Source organism: Phalacrocorax carbo, chromosome 3, assembly GCF_963921805.1.
Source record: "Phalacrocorax carbo chromosome 3, bPhaCar2.1, whole genome shotgun sequence".
Classification (NCBI taxonomy): Eukaryota; Metazoa; Chordata; class Aves; order Suliformes; family Phalacrocoracidae; genus Phalacrocorax; species Phalacrocorax carbo.
This window is the reverse complement of record NC_087515.1, coordinates 68,775,773-68,793,814: the sequence shown is the minus strand read 5'-3', so window position 1 is coordinate 68,793,814 and position 18,042 is coordinate 68,775,773. Positions and strand designations below refer to the sequence as shown.

Below are 18,042 nucleotides of genomic sequence, written 5' to 3'. Positions count from 1 at the left end.
GAATATATCCACTGGAAGATATTCTTGGAGGGGGGGGGGGAAATGCTTTGCATGTTGTTACCCTTGCATACTACCACAGATTTATGCAGGATATAGTTCAGTATGGGTGAGGTTTCCAAACAGTGTGAAAAGACTGTGCATTTCCAAACTAGGAGCCTATTTATACTACCATAATTTACACTACCATAATAAGACAGTTTTGAGAAGTTAACAACCAGAATATTTAACTTCCCTTTTTATATATATCAAATACAAAAGAGTTGGTAATTTTGACAGTTTCTCCCAGATTGGCTTCATAAGATCTTTTAATCATTTTGGGAGGCGCTCCCACACTGCGTCAGGTTGAATCTTCATTCCTGGTTCATGCCTCCTCACTGACACAACATTACAGAACGCTGAGTTTGTCTGTATTGGATTTTTCTGTGTGAACCAGAGATTAAGATTATCAAGTAATTGCACGAAAACCACAAAAAAAAAAAAGTTGTGATTTTCAGTGAGTCAGTTGGCTGTAAGTCTGTCAGAGACAAAGGAACCTCACTGAATTAATTGCCACAGTCACCTCTTACCTGACTCATTTTCAGAATTCATATCTGGTTTTCCTTGGACATAGGTAGGAATTCTAACACTGTTTTCCAAAAAAAAAAAAAAAAAAAGTTACAAAAATTAGGCCAAACCCCCTAACTCATTAAGGTTAATTTTATATTTGAGATTCACGGCCACCATCATGGCCATGTACATATGGCACAGCTTTATTTAGAAGGACTTGTCAGGCCGCTACTGAAGTCTCCACAGCACACGCAGCCATCTGTGTACCTGGAAATGGGAGCCTGGGGTTCAAGGTAGGCAAGTTCAATCTTAGTTACTACCCTGCCCAGAGCCCCAGACTTATATGTGTCAGCCTCATAATGCTCTAGGGCAGCATTTTTTATTCATTCCCACAAGGTGGAGTAGTTGTAACATGAGGGCTCCCATGCACCTTTCTGTTTGGAGTTGAAACTAAGCAAATTTGCAGTACAGTAAGGCTGCCATAGAAAGGTGAGGAACCAGGCAACAACAAGGTAAAAAGAGTTATCCAGTTTAATGCTCACTGTTGTGAAAGAGTGCTGTCATATTATCCCTTGATCAAGGGATAAACAAAATAAAAACCCACGGAAGCACATGAGAGAGCAAGTGCACACTTTCTAAGACTCTAAGCACTAACTTTTAAATAGCAAAATTGAGAGGAATAGAACTACTCATGAATACCAGAAACTAGTCTCATTGTAACTAGGTGAGTTTTGTATATCACATATCTAGAGCGGTGATAACTTGAAACAGGAGTTCAAAATAGAAATCTAAATAAAACATTACTCCACTTTCTCTCTTGGAAAAAATGAAACCATTTTAGTATTCTGAAGACTTGGAAGTATTTTAAATAAGGCATGCTTTTGAATAGTTTTTACATTCAGCTAAGTAAGTTCTCCAAGTATTCTTCTGGGGAATGTTGCAACAAAATGAGTAACTACAGTCTAATAATGAGATAGCAATCATATGACAGTTAGTTATGCAGAAGCTCAGTGTAGAACGACTGTATATGGAAAATATACAGCAGAAAAAAAATTATTTCTACATAGTAGGCCTAAATAAGGTATCTGTTGTACTTAAGTCCTTTTAGGACATTTTTATCTCTAGTATGCATCTGCATGTAAAAGGGGAGGGGAGTTTAATCCCAAACAAAAAAAGACCCTACCCTCCACTAAAGGCAAGAAAAGATCTAGAAGGAGGACAGTTGGGAAATACACTGGTCACCAGTCTGCTGCTGCTGCTTGCTATGGATGCCAAAATGTTTCTCAACATTGGGTAACTGCTGCTTCTGCCTCATGTTATTCACTGCTTCTCAGGATTCGCTTGCCACTGAAATGAAGAGCGCCAGCATTACTTCTGCATTTGACTCCATGACGGTATCTTCCACTATTTCTCCATGCATTACTTCACTGTTTTATTAACACTATTCAATGAACTGTGGGGACTGCATCAGTGGTGATCCCTTTCTCCCCTAATTTCTTTCTTTGTAATTGCTAATACAGCATTGTTTGTAGAGAATGTGTGACGGTCCACCAGTGGGCTTTTCCGTTCTTCATTTCCACTGTCATACACACCTAGCTTCTTGACTTGCCAGTCAAGTCCCTGACAGCCGACAAGACTGTAATAAAGTGCAGCTGAAGAGTTCAGTCTTGAGGCTTTCAGGTACTATGGGAGGTTATTAAGCAGCCAGGTTTAAACCCAGGACACCTTAAGGCCATTACTGAAAAAAACAAACCTGGGATATTTTTACATAGGCTGATGATCCGTGCTTAGTTCACAGTCTTGTGAAGGCTGTAAAGTTGGCTGTCCTTAGACAAAGTGAAAGCAGACACAGGCTTTTGAGTAAAATCTGGAAATTTTTTAAGCATGCCCTACTGATTTTTTTCTTTTTACTGATATTTCCATATCAACCTAATGAATGTTCACTATTATCAGTCAGTATTTATCAGTAATCGGTGTATGCTTGCTATGATTCCAACCACCATGGTGTGTTTGGCGCTCTCCCCCACTGCTTGCCCCTCCTTACAGTCCTCCTGCTGGGATGAAGAAAAACTGCAGTGTTTGCTGATGCTGGGGAGCAGCTAAAGTGTCAAAGCCAGATTCTTTACTAACATATACCAGCCTAGGATTGAATTTACTGGCAGAATATGTACTTTTACCATGTAATACATAAAAGCGTGCCACAGAAAAGTGCACGTTAATGTATTTTCCAATTCTTTCCGCTTGTTCCAGTACCAGTAGTCAGTCCTTATCTTCAAATTTTAGCAAGCCCAAATGCTATTGGAAGTATTATATACAGAGTATTATTATTAACGTAGTTGTTAAACTTCTAGATAAACCTGTAAAGTGTAAAATAATTAGAAACTTTACCCAGCATCATGGGAATATGATTTTTTTCCCCCATTTGATGATCACTGGAAGACTGCTATCACACATTCATACCTTTGTTTGGTGCTGCTGAATTTTCCATTTTTTCCGTCCATTGCGCATTGATGTGTACTTGTAATGCATGGTGTTCTATTCTGTCATATTCAAACCAGAGCATTCATTGTAGAAAACTAATTTCTAGAAGCGCTCTAGACTGTTGTGAAGATTTTTGTGACATGTGAAAGCAAAAATTGTAACAGTACTGAAAAATTGAGTGAGGGGGGAAAGAAATTTCCTCTTTGCGGCTGAAATCTCAATGCCTGATGAGTCACTCATGACATTTTCAAAATGCTTCACAGAAAGAGCTCTTTGTCAGCAAAGCACCACACCTTGTGCTTTGCAGGTCCCTGCTGAGTCAGGACTCAAATAAGAGACTGTCGCCAATCCAAAATTATATCAGTCACAGTGATTAAAAACAGAGCTTGCAGCAATCAAAGTTTGTTTTTTTTCCCAGCAGTATTTTCCTGATATTGTGTTGTGTTAGATCCTTTGAGTAGTTTCTTCACAATACTCTCAGTGGGAGGCAAAAGCTAGACATAAGTAGGAGCTGGTAATTACCATGGTCTTGCATTGCCCCAGGCACCCCTATATAAGAGCTTTAGGGCCAGAGATTAAAAGACCTGATGAAATTAAAAGGAGAAAACTATACTGGGCAAAAGATATTTTGCCATCCACTGTTGCACCACTTTAAGATTAATAGAAGTGGAACAGACAGGGAGGGGTTTCTTTCCTTACCCCCTGGGTAATGTGTCTACATTAGACAGCTCAGGGAGTTTAACAGTTGTTACTTCTATCCATCAGATACTCGGCTTCCCTTATTGTTTGTGGGGGCCTTTCAACAGCACCAGGGGAAACAATAGCACATTAAACAGAGAATACAATTGTAAAACAATATAAAGAAGTAAAATGGAGGACTCATTGACAGGTGCAGGATTTGAAACTACTTTTAACATTATTTTAACGTGACTAGGAGAGAATGGAGACAGCAAAGCATCCCTTTAAAACTTAAGTCTTGCTTCATTTTGTAACAGGGCATCCTACTGTGTAAAACTCAGTTACGTGAGCTAAGAGTACACCAAGCTGCCTGGAAATCACTTAAGACTCTTGTAAATGTCCACTGGTGACATGAAAGCAGCAATGTTCATATATTACTTTTATTTGCTTTTACAGCCAGCTTAATGAGCTCTGCTTTTACACCAAGTTCCTGTCATACTGGTTTATAACCTTAGCTGGTGTGATGAGACATCAACACACTGGAAAACTGCAAGGCCAGTGTCTAGACTAGGAGGAATATTCTCAGTCGTGAGCAGCTAGTAAACTTGAAGCATGTGCACAGCTGAGATAGATACTAAATATGAAGTTTGAGTGATCGCTGTATATTTTGCAGGATTCTTGTGCTGCTGACACAGAACCGGCCATTCTGGAAGGTGGGAAGCAATTTGGTCTTTCAAGGAACAGCCACATAGCAGTTGCTTTTGATGACACCAAAGTGAAAAACAGGTATCTTGTTTATTTCAGCAATGAGTTTTGATGGAATAGTGTCAAAATAAAATGCCCCTCCTAATATTCACAAAAGCACCTCCCAAAATTATGGGCATAATCTGAATAAGGTCATGTCTCATGGCTAATTCATTTCATTAAGCAAACATAAAAAGCATTAAAGCATAGTTAAGATCAAGCTTGCACAGTAAACAGGCAAAATGACATTGCCCTCCCAAAGTAAAGCAATATATACATATACGTGTTGATATGCAAAGGAATTCCAGGAGCTACTTACTTAAAAATACAGCTGTTTTCAATGGATTTGTGAAGCTAAAACTTGTTATTCGTTCATTTTTGCTGTGAGAGCACACGATCATTAACAAAGGTGCCATGTCATACCACTAACCATTTTTGCTGCCTTGTAGTTTACAAGTCCATCAGCCTCACACTTATTTTTACCTATAAAGCTGCTGTTCTGCATATTTTCACAAATGCTAATTTTAGAAAACTAGGAAAATAATTAAAAGAAATATGTAATTCTACAGTCCTTGCCTATCTTCTTTTCAAATAAGAATCCTGGGCTGATCATTTTCATGCAATGATTTTTCACGTTTCTAGTATCAACTACTTTCAGCTACTGACTTTGCAGCTCAGCTTGGGCTATGTTAGTGATCCGCTGCCAGTACAACCTTAGCATCTAGATAATTTAAATAACTTGTTCTCAGGTTCTTTGCTGTAGGGGAGGTTTTTGGCATTACTGTTCTGGGCAAAGGGCCAGCAGACCTCCTCAGACACACACCCATTTTCTGTTGGGAGAAATCAGAATAAGTGTTTTATGTCCTGATTTTAAACTCTTCTCTCTGCATCTTTAAAAGTTTTGCAACCTGTTTTCAGGCAATACAACTCATTAGAAACTCAACATTTGCCAGCTGTCACTACAGCTCGATCCTCTTTGTGAACGTTATGTGTGTGGATGATGGATAACGCCACTGGAATTTTACAAGCGCTGGGATTTTCTAGCAACTACAGCTGCAGCTGAGAATTGTATCTTGAAATTCTATGCCGAGGTTGCACTCTTGTGTTTCCACAGTGAAGGGACTAATGAACACTCACTATGTCAGGGATCAGATATGTGTGAAATGCAATTCACATATAAACAGATTTTTTTTCTTAAATCCTGAGGGACAAGTGAAATGCGTCACTAACTGTAAAGTTTTGTTAGAGGAACACAAAAAGGTAAAGCAGATAAATTTGTCTACTGTCTGACTCCAAATATCTTTTCCTTTGTTTCTGTTTTCCTGTTTGTTTGATTTTCAGACTTACAATTGAGTTTGAAGTCCGAACAACAGCCAATTCTGGCTTGCTGTTTTATATGGCCCGCATCAACCATGCTGATTTTGCTACAGTTCAGATAAAGAATGGACTGCCTTACTTCAGCTATGATCTGGGGAGTGGAGACACCAACACAATGATTTCCAACAAAATAAATGATGGCCAGTGGCACAAGGTATAATAGTCTCTAATGCTAAATTATTCTTTGTAATGCTGAGATCTTTGTTTTGCCTTAAGATATTTGCAAATTGTAGTCTATACAAGCTAAACTTTACAACTAGGATTTTCTGTAGGCTGCAAAACTTGTGCTTTCAGATTCACTGTTAAGTACACGGTACATATTCCACTAACAAAGAAGTTAGTGCTGATCTTTGAAATTTCTCCTTCAGGAAAGACATATTTCTGGACATATTTAGAATATGTCCCGTGTATGGTAAGGAACTGCAGAAAATGTTCCTTCCCGCCTAATAGGGCTCAGGTGAATATCAACTCATGATGATGGAATAGATCATTAAAACCAGTTGTTTCTATGTTAATAAAGTCGTTGTTCAACCATAATGCTAAGAGCAAGGGAAAAAAGAAGAACGTTTAAGTAAATCTTCCTTGCATTATCAATTCAATTCATTAGGGAATAAATATGATATTCATGGATGTATTTGGCAGCCCCTTCTGTGACTTTATACACATTTTATACATTTTATACACAATGCCTGTGGCTTTCAGATGGTAAGGGAAGGAATAATATCACAGCCATGAAGTTTAATATTTAGTGAGCTGAGGACAAGAGACATATGGTATATTCATTAGGTAACATGCTTGAAGGCACCAATAAAGGCAGAGAAGAAAAGAATACATGTAACTATGTATTCAAGTTATACACTATAAGAGATGTTACATTTCAGACAGATATTTGGAAAGTCACCATACACATCTCTATCACCAAATGAGCAAAAATCTAATTGCATTTTCTGTTATGCTTTAATTGTTTTTACAAAACCCTCTTTGCAGTCATCCTTAGTCCCTCTCTGCTTCATTCCCACCCTCTTCTGCAGAAATTTTATTTTCACTGAATTCTTATTCATTAACTTTTTTATGAGAGCAAATGCTCTAAACCAAGCTATTTTATGAGGGGAAAAAATCAAGTTGTAGTCATTATTTGTCTGTTTTACATAACACCTAGAAGCACTAGCAGTAGACCGGTGCACCTTTCAGCTAGACCTTCTATAGATCCAGAACAGATGTGTTTTGCTCTTTTAGCTGTTTTCTCTATATTCTAGGAGTGGGTTGTAGATCCCATTTTTGTAGGAGAGAATGGAGACAAAATCCAAAGTCACAGTTCTCAAAAAGCATAAGAAAGTCCATTTTGGGAGGGGGAAAAAGACAACCACTTTAAGAAAAGACCACAGTCTCTGTTTTTTAAGAAAGCAGGGGCTTCTCCTTATAACGACCTTTTTAAGTGGGAACCTTCTCTCCATTTGAAATGGTCTATGTTGAAATGTTTCCAGCAATGTTTCAAACCTTCCTGCCAGGCCTCGTTGTAGTGCCACATTGTGCTGCTGCTCTCTCTTCAGGTCTTCTGTAAGCGTGTCTATTTGCAGCTCCTGTCTCACTCACCAAATCCTCCTTTTGCCCAACGTGTAACTGTCCGCCTCAGATTTACAGTTGTTTATAAGCAGCAAGTTCAGCCCCTCGCCTTCAGGCTACCCCTTGTCAGTGTTCAGTCATTGCCACTGCATGACAGATGTGCTGCCACAGAAGCAGCCATGTTAAACAAAAGCCAAAGGAAAATGCTCTTTCTCTCTCTTTGCTACTCTGGTGAGCTAACTACTGTGCTGTTTAGAAATCTGCTAATATGCGTGTTACATTTCACATTTTACCCCTTTTTATACAGAACCATTATTATACTGATTTGTAGAGATTTCAGTATAATCCTTTGGAAAGAAATTGGCCTATGGTTGTTAGAGTAGAATTTCCTCAACTTCTCAGCAATTGCACTTCCTCCATGCGATTCACAGCCCATTAGTCTGAACAGAAGCCATAATACCAACAGAACATAGTTGGCATTATATTTACTCTAGCATGAACTATGATCTGAGGCACGTCCAAACTAGTGGAATCGTAAACTCAATATTGTCTGCAAACATGTGCTGTAATAAAGATTTGCCACCGGTGCCATTAACATTCAGCATTTACTGTTCCCAGTACTTAAAGTTTCTATCTGATTCCAGGAAAAACAAAATTATGGCATACCTAAGATAGTAACAATTAAGTTTTTTAAAGGAACCCCAAGTCCTTTCAGTAATTCTAATAAATAACAGCCATGATGCCTCCTGACGCAGAGCTAATTAAAAGGCTGTCATTTGTTTGCACAAAACCTTGCACAGGAGCTGTGTTCCATGAACATTATCCATAGTTGCTACCATGGTACTTCTGCTAATCACTCCTACTACTTTCTTCTGTATTGTTATATATTTTTGACTGTAAGGCTAGTTACAGTCTGGAAACGTTTTGTTATCAGAAAACTATCTGTAATTGTATTGCATTTTTGTGTCTTTTTAGATAAAAGTCATTCGAAGCAAGCAAGAAGGAAACCTTATAGTAGATGATGTTTCAAACAGGACTGTTAGCCCCAAGAAGGCTGATATATTGGATGTTGTAGGAATGCTGTATGTTGGAGGATTGCCCATTAACTACACAACTAGAAGAATTGGTCCGGTAAGCAAGCTTAAGTTATCTTGCACTCCTTAAGTATGTTTTGATTGGTACCAATGTCTTCCCAGGTTTGTTTTGCTTTGCTTTTCCCTCAGACTGCTCAAGAATATGGATAAAGTGGTCCTTACTGGAGATACACTACATTCAGTGGAAAGATCTGACTCAGAGTCCAGTTAATGCAAAGAACTAGAAATAGCAGCATTAGTTACTGTCCTGGAAAAGTAAAAAGATCCATACACTTGTATCCACTTGGATCACTGCACAGCTAGAGTATAACATCCTGAATGCTATTTGCCCTTTCTCTTGGCTGTATTTCATCTAGCAATGGGTGCTGATAGACAGTGAAAGCATCTCCTAAGAGAAGCAGTAGAAGCCAAAATTACCCTGGACAAAGTACCCAGTAGTACTGTTGATTACTGTAGTAATTGGGTTTGTGTTGTTATTACTAAACTAGGAGAGAATGTATTTTGAAGTAAGACCATGAAGACTGTCTTCCTCTTTCTATTTCCAAATCAAATGCACACATTTCAATTTGACAGTTTCAGTCTAAATGCCCAGCTTCCATGCTGACACAGAAGATATCTTGGCAAACAGGGAACCCAGAGAGGTGAATATCATTTTGGCCTAAACCTTGTCGGATTAACTAGGAACACTGTATTCCTTCACCCAGGCCATTTACTGTGTCTAATCATACGACTCCATGTCAGTTATCTCACTTTCCTGCTGCCCTCACCCCCCAGGAAGTGCCAATATCAGAATCAGAGAAAACCTCTTCCCTGCATTATTTTTACTCTGCGCAGAGGGGTCTTTCAAAGCAGAAGCCAGAACTTGAGTGAAATTAATTATAGAAAATTACAAATTAGGCATATAGTACAGCACAATGTGGACAAAAAACTGGACTGTCAGTAGCAGCTATGTCTAGGCTCATGCTGGGTGGTTATACAGAATGGTAAAGAGGAGGCAAAAGCACAGATCCTGGCAAGGAACAAACCAGGATCTCAAAGAAACTGCACATGAGTAAATACCATTCTAGTAAGATGATTATGGAATGATGAATACTAGTATATAGATGGGCAAGAGTCCACCAGATCGCGTGGACAAAATAAATACAGAAAAGGAATTCCTAGATCCTGCTTAAGCAAGCCACTCTAACAACTCATGGATTGGGAATGAAGGGGAAGAGTAACCACTCCAAACCACTCGAAATCTGAGAGTTGCGTTCCATAAAGAAAAGTGACATGTAAGATCATATTTGTTAACAAATTTTGGATTGTGCAGAAAGACCAAATTGAGCAGAAAGCCTGAACTGAGGCAAATCTACTGATCATTTGGATTTACCAAACCAGATCTGAGGCACTGAAAAACAAAAGCAATACTTAACTACCCACAAAATACAGTTTCTAATACTCTCAGATTATGCTCTTTGAAATACATCTGCAATTTACAAATACTAGTCTAAGGAGAAAGGTAAAACTAAATCTTTACCTATGGCTCCTTGTCAGAAGTAATGGAGGGAACCCATGCAGATAAATGGCTCAGTCTGGCAATAACAGCCATGTCAGATCCTGACAGTCTTACATGCTTTGGGATTTAAATGAAGCTGTGACTTCAAATGTCATTCATAGAAGGTAAAAACCAGTGCTTGCCTTTCAATCATTCTCAGTAAAATACACCACGTGATGTATTAATAGAGTGTTGTGTTGTAGGCTTCACGTAAAGGCTCTGAAGCAAAGTAAGTTGAAAGCATGTATTACCTTAGTTAGGACTGTCTGCTAAACACACATCAGCCTTTTTAGACACTAATCTAATACGAACCTGTAGGTGGGCTGGCTTCCTATTCAGTTTAGAAAAGTGATACCTACTTATTTGGCTTCAGCAGATGTCATATTTTAAGCACTCAAAAATCTGCTTTCAGCCAAAGATGTTATATTGCCTGTTACCATGCTGAAGTATAATGAGATTTGCTTTTCCATAAGGAAAGTGAAATTTTAAAGTTAGCGAATGTTATCGAGTTGTCTACAAGTCTTGCTTTTCCATGATTTATTCTCACAGTGAAGGTGGTGAGATTTGTTTTCTTCTGTGGTGCTTTTCTTTTTTGGTAACAAACCTTGTTGATCTGGAGATGACTTTCACTTAGAAATTAGAAAAAGGTCTATTTATGAAGAAGCTGACAGAAAGCATTGCTCAACTCAGAACTGAATTTATTCACTGATATTGCTCAAGTTCTCATGAAAAATTTGTACAGGTGAATTTAGCAGTAATAAGCTATGTAATTCCACCGTACATGCAGCTTTCATTTACAAGGAAATAAATTCTTTCAAAATTCTTTCAAGTTACTGGTCAGGATATTGTTAGAGGAGGTAGTGTGCAGCATCAGGACTTCCCTCTGCAGGTGTGCCTTTCTCCTTTCTGTACTTATACATATTTCTATGCTGTATTTTATGTGCTGATTTTTTAGTTTCCTCCTTCCTACCACATTCCTTATGAACGTCTTCCTTTTCTTCCTCAAAGTGCATGTTTATATTTTTCCTCTCTCCTACTGATATCAGGGATAAATTTTCCTAACTCTAAGTCAAAGATCAAAGCCCTTAGCTAAAGCTGAGAACCAAAATGCAGCTGCTTCACAGCAGAGAGAGATTCGGGAGCAAGAGCTCTGGGGGTAGTTCACAGGGCAGGGGGGGAGATGCAGACGGCTCTCAGGGGTCCCACTGGGATGCACTGATCACACAGCTGAGCCCCAGGGCAAGCCGGGGTGTAGCCCGGCAGCCCCTCACTCCTGCCCCAGGCAGGCTCTCATGTACTTACACCACCAGCTTACATGTGCACATACCACATGCTCGGAGTCATGGTAGCGTGCTCCCAGCGCAGAAGCCAAACGGGAGCTCCAGTTTGCTACCCTGCACCGCACGGGTGGCTCCATAGAGCCCAGCACAGCACATCCCCTGCCTCCACTTGCCTCTCTGGCCAGCAGAGTGGCCCTTGTCACTGGGATCACCGGCCCTATATATGGTTATTACATGAAGAACTATGTATGGTCAACGGCATTTATGTAGGGGCTTTGTTTGTTTCAGTAGCTGTGTACCTGCATTAGCTCAGTCTTAACATGCAACATTAGGCCTTTAGTAAAGTGATTAATGGGCGAGGGGAAAAAAAAAAAAAGCCCAGCAGCCCAGAAAACTATATCCGGTATTTTCATCTACTCACAAACCCAATAACCTAGTCAATTAAAAAGGTAAAGTATAGGCCATTAAATTCCTGCATCGCTGGCGTAATTTGCTATGTTTCATTATGTAGTGTATTATTTTATGTCCCCTCCATTAAGCCAAATAGATGTGACTCAGATCACATCCCTGAAAAGTAATGTAATTCATCCTCAGTATGACTGAGATTAGATTCCAATTACAATCAGATATTAAGGATTAGCCATGTAAAATTCAAGTTTTATTCAGCTCCATAAATCCAGCAGAGAAGCAGAGGAAAGGTACTTTTTGATTACATACTTTAGGCCTTTATTCTGAGCATTTCAGCTTGCTTTCCACAGTTCTACATTTTGTTTGAAATGTTGACTGCAGGTCACCTATAGCATCGACGGCTGCATTAGAAGTTTTAAAATGACAGAATCACCTGTTGACCTGGATAATCCAACTTCCAGCTTCAATGTTGGAAAATGCTTTGTCACTGCACAGAAAGGAACATACTTCGATGGAACAGGCTTTGCCAAAACAGGTAGTGAACAGCAATTCTGCTGATAGGCAAAGAACAGAGAAAGTGGAGATGCTGCTTTCGAAAACTTCCAGTGCTACCTAACTCCTGCTGACTGGAGGCAGAATGAGACCAATACCTGAAACTCTCACTGATCATTTTTAGTTATCTTGCCTAGGGATAGACTATATGACTTTCTAGCAAGGTCTCACACTAAGCGCAGCCACCATAACAGTTACTTACATGATTTCACGTGAAATGGAGTGTACTGATAATGCTGAGTTAGTTACCTTGCATTACTGGCAACATACTTTTTGTGATTATTAGGAATACTGTATTAAATGCTTTTCTTCATTTTATTGTGCTTCTCTTTTTCTCTCCAAGTTGGTGCATACAAAGTGGGAACAGACCTGCTCGTGGAATTTGAATTCCGTACAACACGAATGAATGGTGTTCTCCTAGGAGTCAGCAGCCAGAAAATGGATGGGCTTGGCATCGAATTAGTAGATGGAAAAGTGAGGAGCAAAGCAGTTTTGGCTCTTTATAGAGATTGGTTTTAAAAAGCACAGGCAGTTTAAATGCAAGCTTGTTACACCCATCTCAAGGCGTCTCAGTCAATATCAGGGCTCTTTTATGCAGCACTCGCCCCTTCCCGTACATCGAGAGGCTCTTACACTTTTACGAAGATATTTCAAAAGATTCTGTTACACTTGAGTTTCCTAAAACTGAAACATCAGGGCTTAAATTACTATGAATATGACAAGTTTTGAGGAAAGACTTTGTCATTAATAATACTAGCTTCTTGTGTATACCTTTTATTTCACAGTCTAAAAAACCAGTCAGTAACCTATCACGATAAAGATCTTGGAGGGGGGAGTGGGGGAAATACCCCAAAACTAAGACAAAAAAATCGAAAAATGACAATCTGTATAACAGTTTTGCATATTTCTACTGTTGCTTATCTCACCAACATAACCCAGATCCCAGAAGGACAGCAATCCACATAAATTCTGGTATTAAATTAGAGCTTTAGTGTGTGCAGTCAGAGCATGTTGACTTTAAATAAACAAAACAAAACAAAAAAAAAAGAACTGTAGAACTGTTCTGAGAACTAGCTAACTTCCATGTCATGTTTTTCAGGTGATGTTTCACGTTGACAATGGTGCAGGCCGATTCTCTGCTATCTATGAGCCCGATGCACCAGGCAGCTTGTGTGATGGGCAGTGGCACAAGGTTCTTGCAAACAAGATCAAACACCGTTTAGAGTTGACTGTGGATGACAGACAGGTGGATGGTAACAGCCCAAACAGGGCCTCGACCTCAGCAGACACTAACGACCCTGTCTTTGTCGGAGGATATCCTGGTGAGCACTTAACACACAAATGATGCTTTACTTATGCTGTAGCAACACTGCCTTGGTAACACCTTAAATGTAATTAGGACTAGTGTGCTAAAGATGATGCATAAGACTGTCCAAGATGGTATTAGTTGGCATGGATGCTCTTTTCTGTACCCAGCTGCATTTCAGAACAAGAAGTTCTGCTGCACCCAGGGACTCTCACAGATCCCCCTGCCCAGCCTCAAAGGTAGGCACTGTCACAAAGGACAGGCAGACTTTCTGCCTTCTGCTGCCCACACACAGAGCCTCCCTCTTAAAACTTTCTGTTTAGACAGTGTATAATGGTTATGTTTCAATAGTAACAAAAGAATGGCAAATTTAGCTAAAGAATACATATACGTTCTTGGGTGGGGCAGGGTGCTGTGTGTGTAAATCAGCCTGTAGAACCCGAGGACCTTAGGAATGTGGACCACAGCTTGCAGAGAGAGGTGAGAGGACACTGTCTCTTTCTCATGAATGTCTTTGCTCATGGTCTGGTGGTTTGTAAAGGAAAAGAAGAAAAAAAAAAACAAAAACAACAAATTTGCTATTCAGTGTTCTGGAAGTCTTTGAGAGATCTTGCTTCATGCAGAGGTAAACAGGATCCAGAGGGGAACAGGATCCAGAACTGGGCTGAGGTCTGTAGCTAACTTCATCTTCCACTAAGCTGATAATGAAAGTTAGTGTTCATAGACAATCAACAAGTTTATTTAATAGCATTTTACTTTTTAAAAATACAGTTAAGGTGTTTGCGAAGTGCAAATTTTGTTGCATTTATAATAAAGTTTCCCTCTAGTTTGCAAACAAAAAAGCCAAGTATGTTTGCATTATGTGTCTGCTGTAGTGCATAATGAGGTCAATGGCAAGGTGCCTCTTGAGTCAATTCCTAAATGATGTTCTGGAAGTCGGTTTTCCCCCATTCTAATCTGTGATGCATTGCATCCAAAAAGCCTTTTCTCTCAAGCTTCAGAATATTTTCAAAAATGTTCTTGGTACTGAGGTATGAGAGTTGTACTTCAGTCACAGTGACTACTGATAAGGACCAACAACTTTGTGCCAGAAGGAAAGCAGCTTTGTGGCAGCCTTTTTATAACAAAACAGGATTCTAGCATAGGAGCCGCTCCTAAAGAAACATTGCAGATGGAGTTACCATCTCATTCTGGACTGTACATCAGGAGTAACATAGCAAGAGAAACAAATGGAAGTAACACTGCAATCTGTACAAAACAAGCCTACGCTTACATCATGTTGAAGTGAGTTCAGCCACATGGCAAGTTGTGAAATGATTTAATAAACCTACATGCACATTTAAACACCTCACGCTTCTCTTGCTATCTAGTCTTCCTCGTCCAAGATTTGTTTTAACGGTCCCAATACCTAGACAGCCTCATCACAAATTTAAAACACAGTATCATGGGCTTTTGTAAAATTAGTAAGCATTTGTATTTTCCAGTCCTCTTGTGGCTTCTCCTGGCTGCATAAACAGTGCCAAACAGTTGTAAACCAGCTGAAATTAGCTGGTGGAGAATATCCTGTGCAGAGAAACTTTTCACCACCAGAACACGAGCAAGGATATAAATTCCTGGCCATCTCTCATCTCCCGCTATCACTCTTCTCTGTGCAAGGAGGGACAGATGGAGTCAACCACCTCATTGTCTATATGTTATATGTGGAGGAGTCAAGTCCTCCACAGGTGTAAAGTTATTTCTGCAACCCTTACATTATCAGTCACATAGATAGGCTCAGTGCATCTCTGTAGCCACTTCTTCACTTGGAAGAACACTGAGAAACAAGTTGAGTCGTGAATTTCAAGCAGTTGAGAGAAATATTTCCGGCTTCCCAGTCAAACCAACCCTCACTTCTATCTTCTGGTCACACTAGAATTGTTCCCTCTTTCTTTAGTGGAAGAGATGTACTCAAGTTCCTGGCTTTACTATCAGCAAGGGAGGAAAAAAAAAAGAATGCTTGAAAACTTTCAAAACTGTTCCTTAAATGACACCTGAAGTCCATACTGAGGAACTGGCTTTCTCATATTAGGGCTGAGAACTGCATCCATTTTGGTCTTTTTTTTTTTTTTTTTTTTTGCTCTGTTGTTCTGTGGATAACCAGCTTGGAGATCTGCAGGATAAGCATGTATGCATCATACATCATTTGTAGTAGCAAGCTGCCATTTGGCCATTTTCCTTAATTTCCTTTATATCATATAACTGAGTTATATGGTTTACAATGCTGGTTTAAATGTGTTCGGATTCTGCCACTGTCATGTCAGGACAGAAAAAGGAAAGAAGACTGGACTGTTACCACTAACATATGCATTTATCACATTCACTTATAATGTTTGTCATGTTTTGAATAAAGAAGATATACTGCAAATAAAACATTCATATATTGCTGGGGCACCTATTGTCCTGCAGGACACCCAAAGAGCAAAATTAAGTATTATCTCAGACTAACATAATTCCTTTTGCCTTTTTCTCCCTCCTTCAGATGGTGTGACACAATTTGGGCTGACCACTAATATCCGTTTTAAAGGATGTATTCGTTTTCTGAGGCTCACCAAGGGTACTGCTAAACCTCAAGAGATTAACTTCAGCAAAGCTTTGGAGCTGAAGGGTGTTCAACCGCTGTCATGCCCTGCAAACTAACTGTCATTCAACTGATATGGGTCTGTGTATAAAGCTTCTCCGATTAAAAAGAGGGAAAAAAAACCCTATATATACATTGCATTCATAATAAAATGTCTTTATGCAAGTATTTGAGTAGTCTTTGTGCTATATTCAAATGGGTATTTAAAGGTACCTCCCAAGAATGCAAGAACTAATCCTTTCCCCTCACACCCTTCATTACACACAGAATACACGCAGAATCATGAAGGTTGGAAAAGACCTTGGAAAAGGTTGGAAAAGATTTGAGTCCAGCTGTAAACCTAACACTGCCAAGTCCACCACTAAATCATGTCCCTAAGCAACACATCCAGACATCTTTTAAATACCTCCAGGGACAGTGACTCAACCACTTTCCTGGGCAGCCTGTTCCAATGCTTGACAACCCTTTCAGTGACATAATATTTCCTAATACCCAATCTAAACCTCCCCTGGTGCAGCTTGAATCACTCATTACTTGGGAGAAGAGACCAACACCCACCTCACTACAACCGCCTTTCAGGTAGCTGTAGAGAGCGATAAGGTCTCCCCTCAGTCTTCTCTTCTCCAAACAACCCCAGTTCCCTCAGCTGCTCCTCATATGACTTGTGCTCTAGACCCTTCACCAGTTTCATTACCCTCCAACTCCAGCACCTCAATGTCCTTCTTGTACCGGGGTGGGGGCCCAAAACTGAACACAGTATTCAAGGTGCGGCCCCACCAGTGCCCAGTACAGGGGCACAATCACTTCCCTGCTCCTGCTGGCCACACTATTGCTGATACAAGCCAGGATGCCATTGGCCGCCTTGGCCACCTGAGCACACTGCCGGCTCCTGTTCAGCCGGCTGTCAGCTGACATCCCCAGGTCCTTTTCCAACAGGCAGCTCTCCAGCCACTCTCCCCCAAGCCTGTAGCGTTGCATCGGGTTGTTGTGAGCCTTCCTTCTCTCAAGCAGATCAACACTCCTGCACGACTTGGTGTCATCTGCAAACTTACTGAGGGTTCACTCGATGCCTTTGTGCAGATCATTGATAAAGATATTAAACAAGACTGGCTCTTCAAACTGAGCCCTGGGGAACACCTCTTGTGACCAGCTGCCTACTAGATTTAACTCCATTCACCACAATTCTTTGGGCCTGGCCATCAGGCAAGTTTTTTTACCCAAGAAGAGTACACCTGTCCAAGCCGTGAACAGCCAGTTCTTCCAGGAGACTGCTGTAGGAACCGATATCAAAGGCTTTACTAAAGTCTAGGTAGACAACATCCACAGGCCTTCCCTCATCTACTAAGCAGGTCACCTTGTCATAGAAGGAGATCGAGTTAGTTAAGCAGGACCTGCCTTTCCTAAACCCATGCTGACTGGGCCAGACTGCCTGGTTGTCCTGTATGTGCTGTGTGATGGCACTCAAGATGAACTGCTCCGTAACCTTCCCCAGCACCGAGGTCAGACTGACAGGCTTGAAGTTCCCCGGATCCTCCTTCTTGCCCTTCTTGTAGATGAGCATCACATTTGCTAACCTCCAGACAACTGGGACCTCCCCAATTAGCCAAGGCTGCTGATAAATGAGGGAAAGTGGCTCGGTGAGCCCTTCCGCCAGCTCCTCATCACTCTCAGGTGGCTCTCATCCAGCCCTATAGACTTGTGTGTGTCTAGGTGGTGTAGCAGGTTGCTAACCATTCCCCTTGTGTTTTTATCTATCTCTTTCCTTATAGCTTGAAATAGAAATGTTTCACCATTCTTCTGGTGAGTGAGACCACAGATCATGCAGGGTGTTCCTTTACTATGGAACTTCAAAGAATCAT

The 18,042-nt window shown here is 40.3% G+C and overlaps 1 protein-coding gene across 2 annotated transcripts in view; it reads left to right on the top strand.

Annotated features, from left to right (window-relative positions):
• Window positions 1–16,348, top strand: part of LAMA2 (laminin subunit alpha 2) — a 380,736-nt gene extending 364,388 nt beyond the window's left edge. Inside the window, exons 57-64 of one of the 2 annotated variants that reach the window (XM_064447318.1) lie at window positions 1,881–1,940; window positions 4,379–4,491; window positions 5,791–5,980; window positions 8,365–8,520; window positions 12,090–12,243; window positions 12,604–12,734; window positions 13,360–13,582; window positions 16,085–16,348. In XM_064447318.1, coding sequence (XP_064303388.1) covers window positions 1,881–1,940; window positions 4,379–4,491; window positions 5,791–5,980; window positions 8,365–8,520; window positions 12,090–12,243; window positions 12,604–12,734; window positions 13,360–13,582; window positions 16,085–16,242 — 1,185 coding nt within the window. In that variant the 3' untranslated portion in view covers window positions 16,243–16,348. The remainder of the gene's footprint in view (window positions 1–1,880; window positions 1,941–4,378; window positions 4,492–5,790; window positions 5,981–8,364; window positions 8,521–12,089; window positions 12,244–12,603; window positions 12,735–13,359; window positions 13,583–16,084) is intronic. The other variant, XM_064447317.1, reaches the window with a different exon arrangement.
• Window positions 16,349–18,042: the final 1,694 nt, after the last annotated feature.